Consider the following 21,064-nt stretch of genomic DNA (forward strand, 5'->3'; position numbering starts at 1 on the left):
TTTAAAAAATGAAAAATAAAACTGAGGACTAAATCCGGGGCCTTTGCACTGAACTACATCCCCAGCCATCTAAAAAAATGTTTATTCTGAGACTAAATTGCTCAGATTGGGCTTGCATGCATGATCCTCCTGCCTCACCCTCCCATAGTGCTGGGATTACAGGCATGCACCACTATACCTGGCTTGGTAAAAGGCTTTTAAAAAGTATTATTATGACTTCAAAGCTGCCATGGGAAAGCCTGACTTCAGTTACTTTGTAGCACAACCCTATAACCCAGGTACTATTACTTTTTAATCTGCTCAGGTTTTAAATTTACAAGTCAGAAAACTCATATTATTTCCAACCTTGCATCTGCCTTGGAGTAACTCAGCTTAACCACTCAGACACTGTTTTCTTGTAAGCAATAAAACTGTCTTGTCTCTTTCACAGTTAGAGGTCATACAAGGTAACAAATGCAAATACTTGAAAAGTATAAACAATCGACACTTAAGTGAACCATTACTGTTATTCTCCAAGTCTTATTAATAATGTTGGATATAATTCACAGCTGAGTGAGCATAAAGTAATTAGACTTTAAGTTTTCCATAGCCTCTGCATCAGGACAAGTAAAAATTTCCCTCAGGCTTCATTTTGACGACAGCCAAAAACCCCTATCTTTATCTACTTGTTCCACTTGTTTTTCTGAAAGTATGCATCGAGACCATCACCTTCCCAAAAGGAGCAGAGTATTTCCTGAGACACGCTGGAGTTCAGCACTTACTGAACTGCAAGCTACAACAGAAGCTGGAAGTGCCGAGATGAATAAACTGAGCCTGTGACTTCTGGAATTTACAGGCTCTTTCCAGACTTGAGTATGCTGTCAGGAGAGCGGAGATGCAGGACCTTTGCACGCGCGGCAGACAAGCAGCAGGGGCCAGTGAAGGTCGACGAGGCCCAAGCCAGGATGGAAACACACGCCCGTGTTTGCGGTTTGGAAGGCAGCCCTTTCTTGGAGCCTAGAGAAGAAGGTAAAACTTTCCCAGTACGAAGGTAGCTACGCCCGTAGTGAGCACTGTGGACTGCCAGGGCTTCGCTCTTCTGCTCCCTCTTAAGGAGTCACCGAATCCTCCATCCGAGAAACTTTGGCGGAACTGCAGAAAGACAACCAGATTGCAGCACACTTTAACACCCTCCTCCTAAATAAACCGGAAGGCTATGGGGCCTCGCCTCCTCCGGAGTCCTGCCCCGACGCAACCCGTCCTGTGGTGCCGATTGGCTGGTTTTTGTGCGTGAGGACGTTGCGTCGCGAGGCGGGGCAGAGGAGCGTTGTCGGTAGTGCTTTAGCCTTGTGTCCCCGGCCGCCGCCCCAGCTGTTCCACGGCGTCTGGCTTTCGTCTGTTTTTAGAGAGTACACGTGACGACCAGGGTTTCAGGGAGTCTCACAGCAGCCAAACGTCTCCGCTGAGCCGCCTAGTCTAGCAGGCGGCTCTTTTCGACTGGTACAGGTTGCGGGGAAGATGGCGCCGGCGCCTCTAGGCGTCCGGGAGGAGCAGCTGTTGGGGTGTGGGTCCGGACCCCTTTCCCGGATCCTCTTCCTCGCCCAGGCGGTCCTCCTGCTGCCCGGCGCCCATGCAGGCCCCTGCCCCGCACCCTGCTCCTGCAACGTTCCTCTGCTGGACTGCAGTCGCAGGAAGCTGCCCGCGCTGAGCTGGAGGGCGCTGTCGGGCCCACTGCCCCCCGACACAACCAGCTTGTGAGTAAAGTGGCCAAGCTGAGGGACCAAAGGAGGGCGAGCTCCCCTCCACAGGGCAGAGCAGGTGACAGGTCTGGTGGGGAGGGGGGGGGGTCAGGTGGGAACCTCAGGTGTTGAAGGGAACTGCCATTTCGATGTTGTGAACTTTGGGGTGGGTGGGGAGCCTGAAAAAGCCGATGTTAAGGTTTCTAGAGACGTGTGAAGACCACGGTTTTAAGATTTTTCCTGTCGGGGAGTCTGGTTTTCTGGAGTAGGTAGGAGTTGGGGCGGGGATAGTTGATGTTAAGGACTCAAGGGTTCCTGCACTATCACAGACTCTGATGGCTGAGGGGCGGGTCGAACACGCAACCTCTTTCGGCTGTATCGTTTGTTGTGTATCTGAGCTTGTAGGGCCCGCTGGCACATGATTTTATAAACACGATCGCCAAAGACGCGTGAACTTTTGTCTCTAGTTCGCATATTTGCTCATTTTGTGCTGCAGTTTTGATACTTAACAGGACTGAAAATTTCATCATGTATCAGGAGATTCAGTACTAACCAAGAATATCTTTGTTTTTATTTTTTTGAGTCAGGGTCCTTTTGTAGAGTTCAGGCTGGCCTAGAACTCAGTATGTAGCCCAGGCTGGCCTTGAACTCCCGGTGACTCTCTTGCCTCAGCCTCTCAAGTGCTGGAATTACAGGTGTGTGTCACCACTCCTGGCTCCAAGAATATCTTAATTTTTTAATTTTTTGTTACCAGGGATTGAACTTAGGACCTCGCGCTCACAATGCAGGCGGCGAAACCACTGAGCTAAATCCCCAGCCCCCCAAGAATACCTTTATAAGTAGCATTCTTGGATTGACTTAATATAACCATGTAAGGCAGGGAAGGAGTACTTTTTCTAGAGCCATGTGATGCTTTAGGTGTTTTCAGCCCATTTCTTTGTGGCAAAGAACCCCAAAATTAGGCCTCTTTGTTTATGTATGTTAGACAAGTACAGTGATTGAATGAATGAATTCTGAAGTCTGCACTGCTGAGTTTTCATCTTGACAGGTCTTTATTAGCTAGTGGCACCTGAAGAGCTCATTAGTCTGAGTCAGCCTAGTGGCTTTAAGAACAACATTAGGTATTAAATACTGCAATTACGGGGATTCCTAACTACCAACATACAGTTACTTCTCTGCCACTAACTGAACAACACAATTATTAATTGACAGGCTTGTAATAGAGTCGATTCTAAAAAAAGTCATCATTAAAAAGAACATCTTGGAGTATAATTAAAATTTGAGGGGCTGTTTGCATTTTCATTGGAAATAGAATAAAATAATACCTTTTTTTTTTTTTTGGTACCGGGGATCAAACTCAGGACCTTGCACTTGCAGGGCAGGCGGCAGAACCACAAAGCTAAATCCCTGGCCCTGAAATAGAATAAAATAGAAGGTCTCTGTTGGAGAGATGAATATATATGCACATGTATATTTACATATAGGTTAGCGTAAATAGGAAAGAAAGCTACTTCATATATTCATTGAAGAAATTAACCAAATGTTGTACTAAACAATTGCAATCTAATAATACGGTTTCTTTTTATAATAGTGACTCCTGTAGCTAACTGATTCTTTTGACTCAAATTTAAAAATTCATATCATTGTGCAGTGCTGTGGATCTTGTTTGCAGCAAGAATCTTTTTCTAAGAAATTTCTGGAACAGCAACCTGATTATGACAAATAAATCCTGCTCAGGTTTAAAAACAACACAACTTCATTTAGCAGTAATTGAAATAAATGTGGCCTACTTTTATGATTCTCCATTGGTAGGTAAACAGTAATTAGAAATATTTTTATGTAAGATATATTTATTTTTTGTTTGATTTTTGTTTAATCAAGACAAGTTGCCTAAAACCAAGTGATATTCAGAAATTTTAAATGTCCTATAATGAAATCGACATTTTCAGTTGAAGTGAAATGCTTTGGAGAGCAGTTCTGTCACAGAAATGTAATTGGATGGGTCTTATATTAGCAGAAGAGCTCTTAGAATATTAAAAAATAGGATTGTGCTGTTTTAAACTGGGAAATGAAACATTCTTCAGCAGTTGCCATTGCCATAAAATCACCAGGTACTCTTGGGTTTATGTTATATGAATTTTTAAAACACGTATGTGATGCTCTGTATTAGTAATTTATTTTTATTTATTTATTTTTTTTGGTACCGGGGATCAAACTCGGGTCCTTGCACTTGCATAGCAGGCGTTGAAATCACTGAGCTAAATTCCCGGCAGTAGCTTTGTATTAGTAATTTAAACTTAGATGTTCAAACTTGTGGCAGTTGTTAAAGTGATTGTGGGAAAGAATCATCATTATTATTATTATTATTATTATTATTATTATTCTTGGGTGATGCTGGGGATGGAACTCAAGGCCTTGAACCTGTGAGGCGAATGCCCTGGTGCTTTGCAAGAATGCAACCCAAACCCAATCCTGTTTTTTTGTTGTTTTTGTTTTTGTATCAGGATCGAACTCAGGACCTTGCCCTTGTGAGTCAGGTGGCGGAACCACTGAGCTAAATTCCCAACCAATCTTGTTTTTTTGAGACTGGATGTAGATACTGTCTTTTTGCTTCTCTAAATATTAGTATTCAGAACTTGACTGAATTCTTTGTATCACATTGTTCAGATTACACACACACTTTGGGGGACCAGTTATATTAGTTTCTAGTTTTGTCAAGGGTGTTAAAACCCATACTTCCAGTTGTTGTCATGATCACTTCATGATAGTGTCAAAAATACTAAGAATTATATATAGTACTTATTATAATAAAGGACAGTTCTATTTACCAAATAAATTTAGCTTTATGAGAAACTTGTAATCTTGTCCTTACTATTTTCATTGCACTATGGACTGCGAAAACTCCATCATGGGTCAGTATTTGGAACAACTGCTGTATTAGATTAATTTCATTGGATTACATGTGTTTAATGATCATTTTTTAGTCCCTTCTGTTCTCGTTATAGTAAGTGTTTCAAGAATTATTTGCATTTGCTCCTTTAGAATGGTTGTAAACAGGTTAGTTTTTAGTGCACAAAGGATATTAACTTATGTTGAATTACTCTAGGGAAGTCTTGTCTAGTCATATGAAACTTGAGGTTGAACCTCAGTAGCTGTCACTGTACTTTAGTGACATTGGCAAAATGTTTTCACTGTTGACATGTGGACTTAGTCCTAATCTCTTTAAAAATCCTGGGTTCTGGGCCGGGGATTTAGCTCAGTGGTTCTGCTGCCTGCCTCGCAAGCGCAAGGACCCAAGTTCGCTCCCCAGTACCAAAAAAACAAAAAACAAAAAAACAAACAAAAAAAAATAAAAGTCCTGGACTCACTACCAATGACCTGTGTGATATCAAGCAAAAAATTACATAACTTTGCTTGTATTTCATATTTCCTTCCTAGAGGAAGGATAATTTGTTGTATCCTTCCTTTAGCCATTTGTGGTGATACCGGTAAATATTGAAATACTCTTTGGAAAACACTGTCAGGTTTTAGAAGGTGATAATGGTAGGGAAGTTAATTCCAGTTCTTGTTTAATTCTCTGAATATAAACCTTTTCTTTTATTTGCAGTAATGGGAATTGAACCCAGGGCCTTTGCCCTAAGCTATTATCCCTACACTACCCTTTTTTAAAGTTTCAAGGTAGGGTCTTGCCAAGTCCCTAAGTTGCCCAAACTGGACTCAGACTTGCAGTCTTCCTGCTTCAGTCTCCCTGAGTACTAGGATTATAGGCATGTACCACCATACCTCCATGAACTATTTCACTTTCAGCAGTCATTTCCAGACATATGTAATGTGCATTCTTTAACTGCATTGAAGATTTTAACATAGTTTATCTTTATTCTGGTATATTGATAAGTAGTAAACAAGATGTGAGCCCACAAAATCTAATGCAGTATTCTAGGCATTTTTGCTGAGAAGATACCTGAATAAGAGAGTCTGCAATGAGAGAGCCTTAAGGTATTCAACCTAATAATGATCTGATACAGATTGCTTAGATTTGGTGTTCATGCAAGTCTAGCCTGAATCATTTTAATATTTTAGATTGAGCCTAGTATAATTCACTGATTTAAATACCTTTTGGTGTTATGAATATGCCTGTTTGATCACACATTCCCTAGAATTGATTATCATTGTTAAATTTTTTTTTTTCTAATTTGAAATGAGAAAAATCATATACATACCTCCCTCCATTATACTGGGGATTGAACCCTGGGCCTTGCACATGGTAAACACATGCTCTACCACTGAGCTGTCATATCATTTTAATTGCTTTAGTTTCTATAGGCAATCAGATTGTCTTTTTTTCTTTTTTTTTTTTCCGTACTGGAGATTGAACTCGGGACCTTGTGCTTTCGAGGCAGGCACCGGAACCACTGAGCTAAATCCGCAGCCCTCAGATTGTCTTAATATTAACATACCCACACTAATTTTGTTGCTATGCATGGCACCTAATTTTAAATATGAGAGCCACTTAGAAGAAACTGCTAAGTGTATCCATGAGAACTTTAATATTCAACCTTTCCCCTTTTTGATATGATCTTCCTGTGCATGGGAACAGTAGCTGAGGAATTAGGAAAGATGAACAAGGCTTCTGTTGGAAAGATGGAAAAAGTAAGCTAGGGCTATGCAGCCTCAAATCTCAACCTTCCTCCCTAATGAAATATATAGCAATGACGTGGTATTTCCTTCTTCTTCTTTTTTTTTTTTTTTTCTTTTTTGAGACAGGATTTTGCATGCTGGCCTTGAACTCTTGGCCATCCTCCTGCCTCAGCCTCCTGAGTGTTGAGATTACAAGCATGTGCCACTATGCCTGGCAACATGATATTTCTTTAAAAGTTACTATTTTGGGTACTGGTGATCTAACCTGGGGCCTTGTGCATACTAAACAGATGCTTTGACCCTGAGCTACATCCCCACCTCAGTGAAATATGTTTGGATAGGATAATCTACCAATTTGTCTTGCTGCATTTAATCTTGGCATTCATTTAAAATATTATTTTAGAAAACATAAAAAATTATAAAAAGGCATATGTGCTCATCTAAAAGCCAATTAAAAAAGAAATATGTAGAAATAAAATATTTCTTTCTCTGTCCCTTCCCTCCCACTTTTCTGAAGTACAAATAGAAATTCATTTTACAGCCAGGGGATGGTGGTGCATTCCTGTAATCCCAGCCCTCGGGAGGCTTCTGCAGGATTGCTGTGAGTTCCAGCCCAGCCTGGGCTACATAGCAAGACCCTGTCTCAAAAAACAGAACAAAAAAAATCATTTTATAGATATTTCATATTGATAGTAAGTAAAACTTAGTGGTATTCTGGTGCCTCAGTGAGGCTTTAGTTTACAGTGATGCTATAAACTTCAAATGGTATCCTATAAACTCCAAAAATGTCTGTTTGGTTCACTGCTTTGTGCAGTTTGCAAAAAATAGTGGGAGTCAGATCTTTGTTGATAGGTTTACTGTAAGGTGAGAAAAAGAAAATTGAAGGAATCTTAGTAGAGCATCTTTTGCCTATCAGGCTTTGGGTACACTATTAGATAGATTTCTGAACTACTGTAGTGATTTTCAATCTGGCTGGACATTTGAGAGCTTGACAAGATTTTAAAAAATCCCTGTGGTTGGGTCTTACCCTTCAGTGATTCTGATTTAATTGGTCTGGGATAAGACTTCAACGTCAGTACAAGTTGAGTATCACTTATCCAAATTGCTTAGGATCAGAAATGTTTCAGCCAACCATAGTGATGCACTGTGTATTCTCATCACTTGGGAGGCCGAGGCAGGAGGATTGCTGCAAGTTCGAGGCCATCCAGTGCTATATAGGGAGTTCAGGGGCATCCTGAACTATATAGCAAGAGACCCTGTCTCAAGAGAAAAAAAGAAAAGAAACAAATGTTTCAGATTTTTTCAGATTTTGAAACATTTGAATATATGTAATGATATAGCTTAGAGATGGGATTCTTTTCTTTTTCTTTTTTTTTTTTTCTGGTACCAGGGATTGAACTCAGGACCTTGCACTTGCCAGGCAGGCATGGCACAACTGAGCTGCAATTCCAGGCAGATGCCATTCTTTTCTAAACATGAAATTCATTTATGTTTATGTTGGCACCTAAACCTTATACACATAGCCTGAAGATAACTTTATACAGTCTTTTTCTTTTATTATTTTATATTATTTATTTTTGATACATGGTCGTGCTATGTAGTTCAGGCTGGTCTTGAACTCACAGGGATCCTCCTGCCTCAGCCTCCCAAGTACTGAGATATATAGTCTTTTTAGTGCACATTTTTTGTTTTGTTTTGCTTTGTAGTACTACAGATTGAACCCAGGGCCTCGCACTGAGATAAATCACCAGCCCTTTTAAATTTTTTTTTAATTTTAAGGCAGGTTCTCACTAAGTCATCAAGTTGTTCAGCATGGACTCAAACATATAGTCCTCCCTCCTCAGCGTCTCAGAGTGTTGGGGTTATGGGTGGTGCCGCCATGTCTAGTTTATACCTGTATTTGACTGTGACTCATCATGTGAGTTCACATGGAATTTCACTTGTGGTATTCCGTCAGTGCTCCAGAGTTGGATTTTGGAGCATTTTGGTTTTTAGGTTAGGGATGCTAACCTGTATTTTAAAATCCTCCCAGATTGTACTGATGTGAAACAGTGGTGGAGAACAACTGAACCAAAGCAGTTGTATGGTGCTAGGGACCAAACCCTGGGCCTTGTGTTTGCTAGGCGAGTGTTCTGCCACTTAAACTGTAACCTCAGCCCTGGTTGCTGCTTATCAAATGTTAATTTAGGAGATCCTGTGCTTTGCTTAATTCTTTTATTGTTTTTTTTTTGTTGGTACCGGAGATCAAACTCGGGTCCTTGCACTTGTGCAGCAGGCGGCGAAACCACAGCTAAATCCCCGGCCCTTGCTTTATTCTTTTAAAAACCTTCATGTATTGGAGGATCCATTTATGTTTATACAAATTAGTGTCCTAATTATGTTTCATTACATTGAAAATAATTTGCATGTCTCATTTTACAACTTACACAGTCAACATACAAGTAATCAGATACTTTATATTGAGACTCACTTGGCTTCATAATGCTTGAAAATTTATTTCTCTTGTCTTAGGTCTATGCCATTTTATACTGTATTCTTTAAAGGTCCTTCTAATCTAATGAAAAACTGGCATTTAACCAGTGGAGAAAAGATCACATCATATTAAGAGATTACCAAAAATGTTTTTGAAGAGTACTCTAATGCATTCTTGACTTTTTTTTTTGTACTGGCGATCAAACTTGGGTCCTTGCGCTTGTGAGGCAGGTGGCGGAACCACTGACCTAAATCCCTGGCCCTCCCTAATGCATTCTTAGGCCATATTTTCTTTTCTATACCAAAGTAAGTAATTCAATGCATTTATTCTCTATTATTTCAGTCATGAAAAGTGTTAGGATGTTCAGATGATACAAGTAAATAAAAGCAATTTAAGTAATTATACCAATTCCAAATTATTGATTTCATGTTTGGGACAAAAACCAGAAGAATGGGGAAGAGTTAATATAAACTTTAAACTAAGTTTTTAAAAAGTATGTGTATTCTTTACCCCTGCTGCTTTTGCTCTTCCCCAGCCTTTCCTTAAAAAAAGAAACTGTAATTATGTCATTTGTAACAACTGCCAGAATAACACGTAGTGATTAGCAGTTTTAAATTTAAATTGTAAACAGTTAAATTGTAGTGAAAAAGTTAAATTGCAACAGTAGTGAAATCTGGTGTAAATTTGTAACTAGAAGCTTTTTAATTTTGGTTTCTTTTACAAATTTTGTTTTTTATAAAGTCACTGTGACAATTTGCTTATATAATGAAATTCTTCACATACAAGTAAGAAGAGCATAGCAAACCCTCAGCCTAAGTGTGCTTGCTTTAGAAGATAGTTGATTTGGTGCCGGGTTAAATTACATGGGCATTAAGGAATGATGGATTCTGTAGGAACAGTCATTTTATTTTTTTCTTTTTGTGTGTGTTGCTGGGGATTGATCACAGAGCCTTGCACATGCTAGGCAAATACTCTACTACTGGGCTGCATCTCTGGCCTAGTTACTACTTAGATTTGTTAATTTTTTGTTTTTGTGGTGCTGGGAATTGAACTCAAGGCCTGACACACGCTAGGCAAATACCTTACCATTGAGCTACACTCCCAGCCCTTAGGAAGAATTGTAATCTCAAAAAGGAATTAAAGTCCTTGGATAAAGAAGATGTGCTTTTTTTTTAATAAAATGGAGTACTACTCAGCCATAAAGAATGAGAAGCTAGAGACATAGCTAAATGGATGCACACTGAGGCCATTTTTTTTTTTTGTGCTGGAGATTGAACTCGGGACCTCGCACTTGCGAGGCAGGCGGCAGAACCACTGAGCTAAATCCATGGCTAAGGCCATACTCTTAAGTGAAATAAATAGGACACACATGTGTAAATACCGAATAGTTTCTCTGGTGTGAAAAACTAAAAGTGTAAATAAGGTTCAAATGGTATAATTGATAATATAGGAAATAAAATGAAATAGGAAGTAAAGGTCTAAAGGAGTAGGGGAAGTGGGAGGGGTAGGGGAAAGGAAAGAAGGGAAAAGAAGAAATAAGAGAAAAGGAAAAAATGGAAACAAAGTCTCTGTAAATAGGGAAGGGAGGAGGGGTGAAGGGAGGGCAGGGAAATGGGGAAAAAATAAGAACCAAGATACATCATGTAAAGGTACAAGATCCCAATGACGAATGTAACTATTTTATACCTTAAATGTACCAATAAACTTAATGAAAATGTAAAAAAAAAAGATAGGAGGCCAGCCAGATACTGAGAGAATACACTGACAAAATACACACCCAGTAAAGGACTTTTATCCAGAATATACAGACGCTTTATACTCAGTAAGAAGACAGCCTGGATAAACCCGGGTAGACGCGGACAGACCCTTCCCAAAAGGCCCCGGATGTAAGAACGCCCAGAAACGTGCCCAGCATCCTCTGTCCTCAGAGAAACACAAATGACAACCTCAGAGGCCCCGCTGCAAGTCCACCTGGGGTGGCAGATGCCTCTGAGATGCCCTTCGGTCCTACTGGTCCCTCCTCCCCATCTGGCCCAAGCCGGGCACCTCCTCAGAAACAGGATGTGCCAGAGTATTGGAGGCCTCCTCCACGGTGAAGGCGCAGAAGGACTGTGGCTCTTGTCTGGCTCGCTGCCCTCCGCAGAGGCCAGTGTGGCCGGGAACCAGAGAGCTCTGGCAAGCGCCCTTAAGAAGTGGACCCTTCCGACAGCCACTGGACCCTCCGACCCAGCCTCAAGGGAACAGCAGCTAGCTAACACCTCCGTGAGGCCAACCAGGGACGCAGCTGAGCCTGGCACCTTGGGGGAAAATACTGGTTGTATCAAGCTGCTGAGTTTGAGGTGATTTGTCACACAGCAACAAATAACTAATACAATAAGTCCCCGACTTACGAACATTCGAGTTGCGAACTTTCACAGATGTGCATGGACCTCAAATTACAAACATTCATGGACGCAAAGAAATCGTGGAAGTAGAAATCATGTGGAAATCATGTGTCTGCCAGACACTGTCACAGCTGTACTGCTGTGTGCTTCCTGTACAGTGCCACGGGTGTGAAGGGAATTCCGTCTTTCCCTCCACCTCCTGCTGCTGACGATCCTTCAGCTCTGCCTTCTCTTCCCGACCGTCCCTCCTCCAGTAATCTCTTGTCAGCTCTCTCCATGCAAGCCCCTCATGCCAGCTGCTGTACTGTACCATACCACTTTTTTTTTTTTTTGGTACCCTGGGGTTGAACTCGGGTCCTTGTGCTTGTGCAGCAGGCGGCGAAACCACTGAGCTAAATCCCTGGCCCTCGTACCACTATTTGAAGGTGACTGTATAAGTAATTATTTATTTACAAAAAAAAGAATTAAAGTCTTATTTCCTGGAACATTCTGGAAAGGTAGACTTTTTAAAAAAAATGTTTTTGAAGCATTTAGAAAGGAAAAGTACAAGTTCTTTTATCAGACTCAAGGAAATCTCACTATTAATTATTTCCTGGATATGCTTCTTAAAGTTTTATACAAATAGTTCCTTTTCTTTTAAAACACACACTGTACCAGTGATGTTACACACACATATATATTTCCTTTTCTTTTAAGATACACACTATACCAGTCATGGCGAATCTTTTAGAGCTTTCCATAATAACAGCCCACTGAGGCAGGTTAGCCATAGGTTTGCCACCACTGCGCTGTACACTTTGTATAAATATGTATGTTCCTTTTTTAATAGCTGCAGAGAATTCCATTATATGGAACTTTCATAAGTTATTTAACTGATCTCATCTTGATAAACATGTAGGTTTCTTTTACAATTTTGTTAGTATAATAACTTCCTGGTAGATAACTTCATAATCCCATGAATAAATAGGTAGAGAGCTGTAGAAATAATATCACTGGGTTATTTTGAAACATCAACTCTTGTAATATAAGTATATACCCCAATATGGATATGAACCCCAGAAGGTTGACAAAATCTGTGGCAGGCTATCTTATGATTGACATCATTCCTATGAAATTAGAATTCAAAAGCAACACTTAGATTAGTACTTTAATAAATTAATGTACCAGAATAGTTCAATTAAAGTTTTACAGTAGGGGTGGCTTATACTTGCATGTGCAGGAGATAGATACTCAGAGATCATTCTGGACCATATTCATATTTAAAATCTAGTATTAAAATAACATTTACACATTGAACTGTGTGTTAAGCATTTTATTTATATTCTTTTATATTTAATTCCTTTAATTTTGTTTATATACTTATAATTTTCAATCCAATATAGTTGGCACTGATATTCTCATTTATTGATAGAAGAAACTGAAATTTAGAGAGGTTAATGACTTGCCAGCAGTCCCAGAATTTTTTTGTTGCGGTGCTTTTTTTTTTTTTTATTTTTTGGTGCCGGGGATTGAACTTGAAACCTTGCGCTTTCGAGGCAAGTGGCGGAACCACTGAGCTAAATCCCCGACCCTTTTTTTTTTTTTTTAATATTGGGAATTGAACCCAGGACTTTCACACTGAGCTACATCCCTAACCCCCTTTATTTTATTTTGAGGCAGGATTTTGCTAAGTTGTTCAGGCTGAGCTCAAACTTGTGATCCTCCCGCCTTAGCCTGCCAGAGTGCTGGGATACAGACGTGCCCCACCATGTCCAGCTGCAAAGACTGTATTCTTAAATGTATCTGTAGAATTATTATTTTTTATTTTATTGTTGCAGTCTCCAATTAAAATATTTTTAATTAATAGGTACCCAAGGAAAGATAATGGAAAAAAAAAATATGTCCCTTATTCTTTTTTTTTTTTTTTGGTACCGGGGATCAAACTTGGGTCGTTGCGCTTGAGGGCAGGCGGCGGAACCACTGAGCTAAATCCCCGGCCTTGGCCCTTATTCTTGAAGCAAATGTTCCCATTTTCCTACAGTCTTTTACCTTTTTTGGATTCACATAAAAGATATTGTATAATGTATTGCAAATTAGTAGTACAAATGAAGGATAGAAAGTTTAGTATGGAGTATCATTATGTCTCATGCTACGGTAGATCTTATTTATCCTGAAGATACGTACCCAATATCTTCGACTATCTCTACTTTAACCATAAAGCACAGATGCTTCCAGGAATCCTTTATTCATAGAGTAGACTCTTCCTCATATCTCATTTAGTCCTAATTCAGACAGTGCTAACAAGCACTGGGGGTTTCTAGACTTCCGATTAGAAATGACAAATTTGAAAAAGTAAGCAGGCCATTACAGACAGGAAGGGTGACAGTTCCAAGAAGTGAGAGCCTTTAGTGTAAAGCTTAGTGGTAAAGGAAAAGCAAACCTATAAGAGCGACAGAATTTCAAGTTATTTTGAAATTCTTGTGTTTAGGTCATTATACCCCAAGAATATCAGATCACTGGCATACCAAATCATAGCATGATAATTGATTATAATAGCAACCCTTAGTATTTTTAAAAATAAATAATGCTAGGTATATTCTAATAGAACAGGGCTTTCCATTCACAGAAGATGGCAAATTTTGCTAAGTGAAACATTGTCTTACCTAAAATACTAGCTGTAATATTTTTGTATCTTTTAACTTTGCAGAGGCCCCCTCTATTAGAGGTTTTGTTGTTGAAGTTCGCTGGGCCTTTTAGTGTTACAGATTCTTGAGAAGGCAAATTGTTGATGATTCAGAAGTGTGCATGTGTGCCTGTGTGGAAGAAAACCCCTGCGTCTCCGCAGCCTGGGCCTCTTTTCAAGTAGCTTGAGGGACTTGCTTTGCTCTTCAAGCTGTTGTGATTGCCCAGCACATTCTATAAATAATTTACACCCTGAGGGTACTGCACGGCTACATTAATGGCACCTCTGGCTCCACATGATATTAAGACCTTTAATAATTCAGCATTTAGTACAGCTGCATCCCCATAGATTAGCACAAGCAGGAGCTGAATTTACAACTCTGAGGTAAGGCCTTCTGTGAAACCTTTATTCTTCAGTCATCATATTCATAAATACTCAAATACTAGGGGTATTAGAAAATAAAGGAAAGTGTTGACTGCTAGTTCTTAAGTACATTTTGGGGATATTTCAAGGGAAAATACTTTGAAAAATGCTAACAACAAAATACTAAACTTTAGGAGTCATGAAATACATAAATCATTCGTTTATGCAAACTAAATGGAATTAATGCTTGGACATAGGGAAGAATAGTGAGAAACCAATTTTTAAAAGCTATCCGACTGCCCCCCCCCCCCAATTCTGGGGATTGGACAACCCAGGGCATTCCACCACTGAACTTTATATATCTCAGCCTTTATTTAATTTTTTTTTTTCCGGTACCAGGGATCCAACTCAGGACCTTGCATTTGCGAGGCAGGTGTGAGCTAAATCCCCAGCCGACAGCCTTTATTTAGTTTTGAGACAAGAGTCTTGCTGAGTTGCCTAGGCTGTGCTCAAACTTGTCATTTTCCTGCCTCAGCCTCCTTAGTATCTGGGATTATAGGTGTGCACCACCAGGCCTAGTTTAAATTCTTAATCTAAAAATCTTCAAATTTCAGTAAATTGACGTACATTTTATTTTTATTATTATTATTATTATTATTATTATTATTGGTACTGGGGATCGAACTTGGGACCTTGCGGTTTCGAGGCAGGCCGTGGCACCACTGAGCTAAATCCCCGGCCATTGACGTACTTTTTAAAGAGAAACAGAAGCTGGGCATGGTGGTGTGTGCCTGTAGGCCCAGATACTTGGTAGGCTGAGGTGGGAGTATCCTTAAACCTATGAGTTGAGACCAGCTTGGGCAACATGATGAGACTATATATTTTTTTTAAAAAAAGGAAAGGCATGCTTAGTTTATTCATTTCCAGTGAAGGAGAAGAGTCACATTGATGTTGATTTGTTTTAGTGTTGGAGTGACTCTGAGAAATAGAGAAAGGTTACTAATGTTGACATATTTGTAACCTTAGCACTTAACACAGTGCATGTCACATGCTTCAGTAAATGTTCATTGTATGAGTGAGTACCTGTTGATCACACTGATCCATAAAATTCTAGTTAGAGGGGCCAGGGATTTAGCTCAGTGGTTTCAGTGCCTGCCTCGCAAGCGTGAGGTCCTGAGTTCAATCCCTGGTACCAAAAAAAATAAAAAAAATAAAAAACCCAACTAAACAAAATTCTAGTTAGACACCTTATATATATATATTTTTTTATACTGGGGATCGAACTCTGGTCCTTGGGCTTGCACAGCAGGCGGCGAAACCACTGAGCTAAATCCCTGGCCCAGACACCTTATATTTTAGTAACAGCTGTAATGGTATGTATGTATACTAGTTTCTTTCTATGGTAGTACGATGTTGGGAGTGTATTTCACTTCATCTTTAGTGTTTTTCAGTTTCATTCAAAGTAGTTCTTTCAGGAAGTTTTGTGGGGTCTGACGTAGTAGGCAGTATCAACCATATATATTCTTTTTTGGGGGGGATACTGGGGATCGAACTCAGGACCTTGCGCTTGCAAGACAGGTGGAGAGCCACTGAAGCATATATTCTTTTTTTTTTTTGAAGCATATATTCTTAAGACAGCATTATCTTATATAGAGGATCCAAAGTATTTCAGGTATCCTTTGGGCTCCCTTGAAAAGCCCTAATTTCTTCAAAGATAGAAAAAATTACTCTTTCCCCAAATAGAGATTGGACAGTTTTCACTCATTCTGCAAAGTTGTTTATACTATGCAGAAATTGAGTTTAATTTTGTTGAGCTTAATTTTGTTGTTTAATAATTATTTCCTTTAAAAATGATTTTAAGTGTGCCAGGGATTTAGCTTACTGGCACTGTGCCTACCTCACAAGCACAAGGTTGTGAGTTCAATCCCCGGTACCAAAAACAAACAAACAAACAATGATTATAAGTATTTGTGCCCCTAAACCCATGGCCTTATGCATGCTAGGCAAGAGCTCTATCACTGAGCTAACCCTAACTCCAATCAGTAACACTGTCACTCCCCTTCTCTTCCTCTCTCTGTCCTCTCCCCTCCCCCTCCCCTCCCCTTCCCCTCCTCCCTCCCCTTCTACCTCCTCCCCCTCTTTTTCTTTCTGTAGTGGGGATTAAACCCAGGACTTCATTCATGCTAGACAAGTGCTGGGCTTTACTACTGAGCTGCATCCCCAACCCTTTTTCTTTTTTCCGTTAAATTTATTGGTACATTTTAGGTATAAAATATAGTTACATTCATCATTGGGATCTTGTACCTTTACATGATGTATCTTGGTTCTTATTTTTCTTTTCCCCTTCCCCTCCCAACCCTTTTTATTTTGAGACAAGATCTTACTAATTGACCAGGTGGGCTTTGAATTTGCAGTCTTCTTCCCCCAGCTTCCCTGGTAGCTGGGAGTAGCAGGGATTATAAGCATGCATCCCATGCTATCTACTGTATATTGATGAGTAACATCCATAGAAGAACTCGGTGGTAAGTATAGTCAAGAGTTATACTGCTAGAGAGATATATAGGCATCAAGAAGGCATTATGGCTGGGGATTTAGCTCAGTGGTTCCACTGCCTCCCTCACAAATGCAAGGACCAGAGTTCGATCCCCGGAACCAAAAAAAAGAAGGCATTATGAGCATTTATTTATACCAGGTGTGCACCACTGGGCCCAATTTAAATTCTTAATCTCAGAATTTATGATTAAATTGAAAATGTTTATAATTAGGATGAAAGCCCTGAATCTCCAAGGGGGGAAAATACTAAATTTTAGGAGTCATGAAATACAGAATTAGATCATACTATCCTAGCCTGATGTTATTAGTTCTTCATTTGCCATACCAGTGAGTTTCAAGCAGAATATGGAATAGCTAATTTAAAGTAGAACAATTGAATTTCTGCTAGAGTTGAAATGGTATAAAACAACAACAAAACTTTTCATTTCTGTGAAATTCTGTGTTTAATAGTAAGTGCGAGCAAGTATCTGAATATAAGGGGCTTACTCTTACTTTTTTGTGTGTGTGCTGCAGATTAAATTCAGTGCTTTGCACATTTTCTATTTTTTTTGGTACCAGAGATCGAACTCAGGTCCTTGTGCTTGCAGGGCAGGTGGTGGAACCACTGAGCTAAATCCCCAGCCCAATCTATTTTTTTTTTTTTGCATATTTTAATCTGTGTGCTTTACCAATGAGCTACACTCCTAGCCCTGAATGTAAGACTTTTACAAAATCTTTGTACTTTGCAGTGTTAGGATTTGAATCCAAGGCCTTTTGTGTGTTAGACAAGTACTTTACCATTAGCTGCATTCCCAGACCTGATATAAGATTTTTATGTGGAGCAAATTTGTATTTGTGAAGTTTCCTTTCATTCATGAGTATCTTTGAACTGCTGCCTTGTGCCATATATCTTGGAATAAAAGCTTTAGAACACTTGTGGAAAAGTGGTGATTTAAGGTAGCCTTAATTATGTCATGGTGTAAATTAAGCTCTTAGATGAGAGTGGTTAGGTTTTACAGATGGCCAGGCATGAATCTAGCTGAGAACAGATTATTCTGCTGTAATAGAGACATCATTTAAACCTGCATGCATCCTGTCAACTGCCTGTGGTGGCACAGTGAGAGAAATTGATTCGTAATGTTTCTCCAGTGTGTCCTTATTGGTAGCCATATTGTAACACACAATACATAGCACAAGCAGACAGCTTGTGTGGATTGGATTCCACCTCAGCCTTGTAAAGATGCCAGGAAGCATCAGAGTGAATTTTTTTTTAGCCTACTCAGGTATTTCAACTTGTGACTAACCTCAGTGGACTCTACTGTATCTTATAAACTGCTTGCTGGAAGTGAGCTGGAATTTTGAGTTTGTGGCTTCCTCACTTATTAGTTGTGTGACCTTGGATTGACAAATTGTTAATCTCTCAGTGCCTGTTGCCATATTAGGAAAATGAAGATTATAAAAGTGCCTTGCTGGGCTGGGGATTTAGCTCAGTGGTTTCGCCACCTGCTGCCCAAGCGCAAGGACCTGAGTTGATTCCTGGTACCAAAAAAAAAAAGTGCTTTGTAAAGTAGTTTTTGTGTGAATTTAGTAGCTAATGTATATACAATATATATAGAAGACTACCTGATACTTAATAAATTAGCCACCACTGTCATCATCATTAACATAATTTAAGGTGACATTAATTTCCCTCTCCTGAAGCTATAAAAATATTGGTAAACTTCAATTTTAATATAGATGCCCAGACTTTTTTTTTTTTTTGGTGCTGGGGATCAAACTCGGGTCCTTGCGCTTGTGCAGTGGGCAGTGAAACCACTGAGCTAAATCCCCAGCCCTAATGTCACTGAGCTAAATCCCTGGCTCTAGTATAAAATATCTGGAAGACTGCACAAGAAATAGTATGCACTAGGGCTGGGGATTTAGCTCAGTGGTGCCACTGCCTGCCTCTCAAGAACAAGGTCCTGAGTTCGATCCCTGGTACCAAAAAAAAAAAGAAAAGAAAAGAAATAGTATGCACTATTTTTATTTGTTGCAGGTGGGAAGGGGAATTGGGTGCTTGGAAGCAAGGGTAGAAAATTTTTAATGTATAATTTTGTGATTATTGAACCATATGAATATATTTTCTAATTACTAATGACATAAAATTAAAAGTAATATAGCTATTTTGAAATTTAGACAAATTTTATTTATAAACATTTCTTTTTGTCTGTACTACTCAAATTCACATTTAATTGGACTTTTAGTATTACTATTTTAGTTGCTTTGCTTTGCTTTGCTTTTGGTGGTGGTGGGGATTGAACCCAACTTTTCTCATATGTTAGGTGCTCAGCTACATCCTTAGGTCCTGTTTTATTTATTTATTTATTTATTTATTTATTTATTGTTAAATTCTTTTATTGGTACATTGTAGGTATACAACACAATTACATTTCTCATTGGGAATTGTACCTTTACATAATGCATCTTGGCTCTTATTTTTTCCCCATTTCTAGCCCTCCCTTCACCCCCTCCACCCTTCCCTATTTACAAAGACTTTACTTCCATTTTTTCCATTTCTCATCATTTTTCCTTTCCTTTCTTTCCTTTCCCCTGCCCCTCCCACTACCCCTACCCCTTTGGACCTTTTCTTCCTATTTTGTATTATCAATTATTCATTCTAATCATTGGTACATTTTAGGTATACAATATAATGACATTCATCATTGGAAATTTGCACCTTTACATAGTCTCTCTTGGTTCTTATTTTTCACCCTTGCCCAGCCCTCCCTTTAACCCGTCCATTCCTCCCTATTTACAAAGATTTTGTTCCTATTTTTCCATTTTCTCATATTAATCCCATTCCCTTCTATCCTTTCTCCTAGCCCTCCCACTTCCTTCCCCTTTGCCCCTTTTCTTCCAATTTCACATTACCTATTGTACATTTTAGTCCTTATTTACACTTTCAGTTTCTCACACCAGAGAAACTGTTCGGTATTTATACATGTGTGTCCTATTTATTTCACTTAAGAGTATCGCCTCAATGTGCATCCACTTAGCTATAAATGTCTCTAATTTCTCATTTTTTATGGCTGAGTAGTACTCCATTTTATTAAAAAACTACATTTTCTTTATCCAGTCTCCAGTTAATGGGCATTTGGGCTGTTTCCAAGTTTTAGCTATCACAAACTGTGCTGCTATGAACATGGGCACACATATATCACTGTGGTATGATTCTTTTAATTCTTTGGGGAAGATCCCCAGCAGTGGAATAGCAGGGTCAAATGGGACTTCCAGTCCTAGTTCTTTGAGGTATCTCCATACTGATTTCCACAGTGGTTGCACCAGTCTACACTCCCACCAGCAGTGGAGCAGGGTTCCTCTTTCCCCACAGCCCCGCCAGCATTTGTTATTGGTTGATTTCATGATAGCAGCCATTCTTTCTGGAGTGAGGTGGAATCTCAGCATTGTTTTCATTTGTATCTCTGGAATGACCAGTGATGTTGAACATTTTTTCATGTATTTATTTGCTATTTCTACTTCTTTGTCTGAGAAATGTCTGTTCATTTCAGATGCCCATTTTCAGATTGGGTCTTGAAATTTGGGAGGTCTGATCTTTTTAAGTTCTTTAGGTCCTGTTTTTTTTTTTTAAGTCCATTTTCCAGCATTAAACTAAGAATGATATTTTGTCTTTCAGGGATTTGAGTCATAATCGATTATCTAACTGGAACATCAGCTTGGAATCACAAACATTGGAGGAAGTGTAAGTTATTTTTATTTATTTAATATTCTTTTAAGTGATTTAATAAATTTTGAGCTGGGGATATTCAATCCAGGGACACTTCAAAAAAATTGAAGGAAAAAGTTTTTATATAACTCTTGTCTTTGGCTTTGTTATCGGAAACTCTTTGGGCATGATTATTTCAAGCACACTTTAGAAATATTGTTCTATTTCCCAGGGGCCAAAAGTACAATTTTTTCTTTCTTCAGAATAAATATGTTTTGTATTTTTTTTTGGCCAAGTTTTCAGCTAGTGAAACTATCTCGTATAAACTCTTTCAATGTCTTGATATATCATTTAAGATGGAAGCATCATGTCTAAAGTAGGTTTATATGAAATAATATCTTGGATATTATTTGAGAATATGGTGGTTGATATAATTCAATTTTTTTTTTTAATTCAATTTTCTTAACTAAAACTTTCTCTTTAATGAAATAATATATATGGAATTGTGAGAGAATTTTAAAAAATTATGTATGTATGTAGTACTGTAGATTGAACCAAGGGCCTTTTTACTGAGGTATATCCTTAGCCCTT

The 21,064-nt window shown here is 39.0% G+C and overlaps 1 protein-coding gene across 1 annotated transcript in view; it reads left to right on the plus strand.

Moving 5' to 3' along the window:
* Nucleotides 1-1,271: 1,271 nt before the first annotated feature.
* The window catches only part of Lrig2 (leucine rich repeats and immunoglobulin like domains 2), a 61,074-nt gene continuing 41,281 nt past the window's right edge, over nt 1,272-21,064 (plus strand). The window contains exons 1-2 of the mRNA XM_004853755.3: nt 1,272-1,733; nt 20,444-20,509. Coding sequence (XP_004853812.1) covers nt 1,498-1,733; nt 20,444-20,509 — 302 coding nt within the window. The 5' untranslated portion in view covers nt 1,272-1,497. The remainder of the gene's footprint in view (nt 1,734-20,443; nt 20,510-21,064) is intronic.

Source organism: Heterocephalus glaber, unplaced genomic scaffold (genome assembly GCF_053883595.1).
Source record: "Heterocephalus glaber isolate CG9 unplaced genomic scaffold, H.glaber_assembly_v1.0 deba00001442, whole genome shotgun sequence".
Lineage (NCBI taxonomy): Eukaryota > Metazoa > Chordata > Mammalia > Rodentia > Bathyergidae > Heterocephalus > Heterocephalus glaber.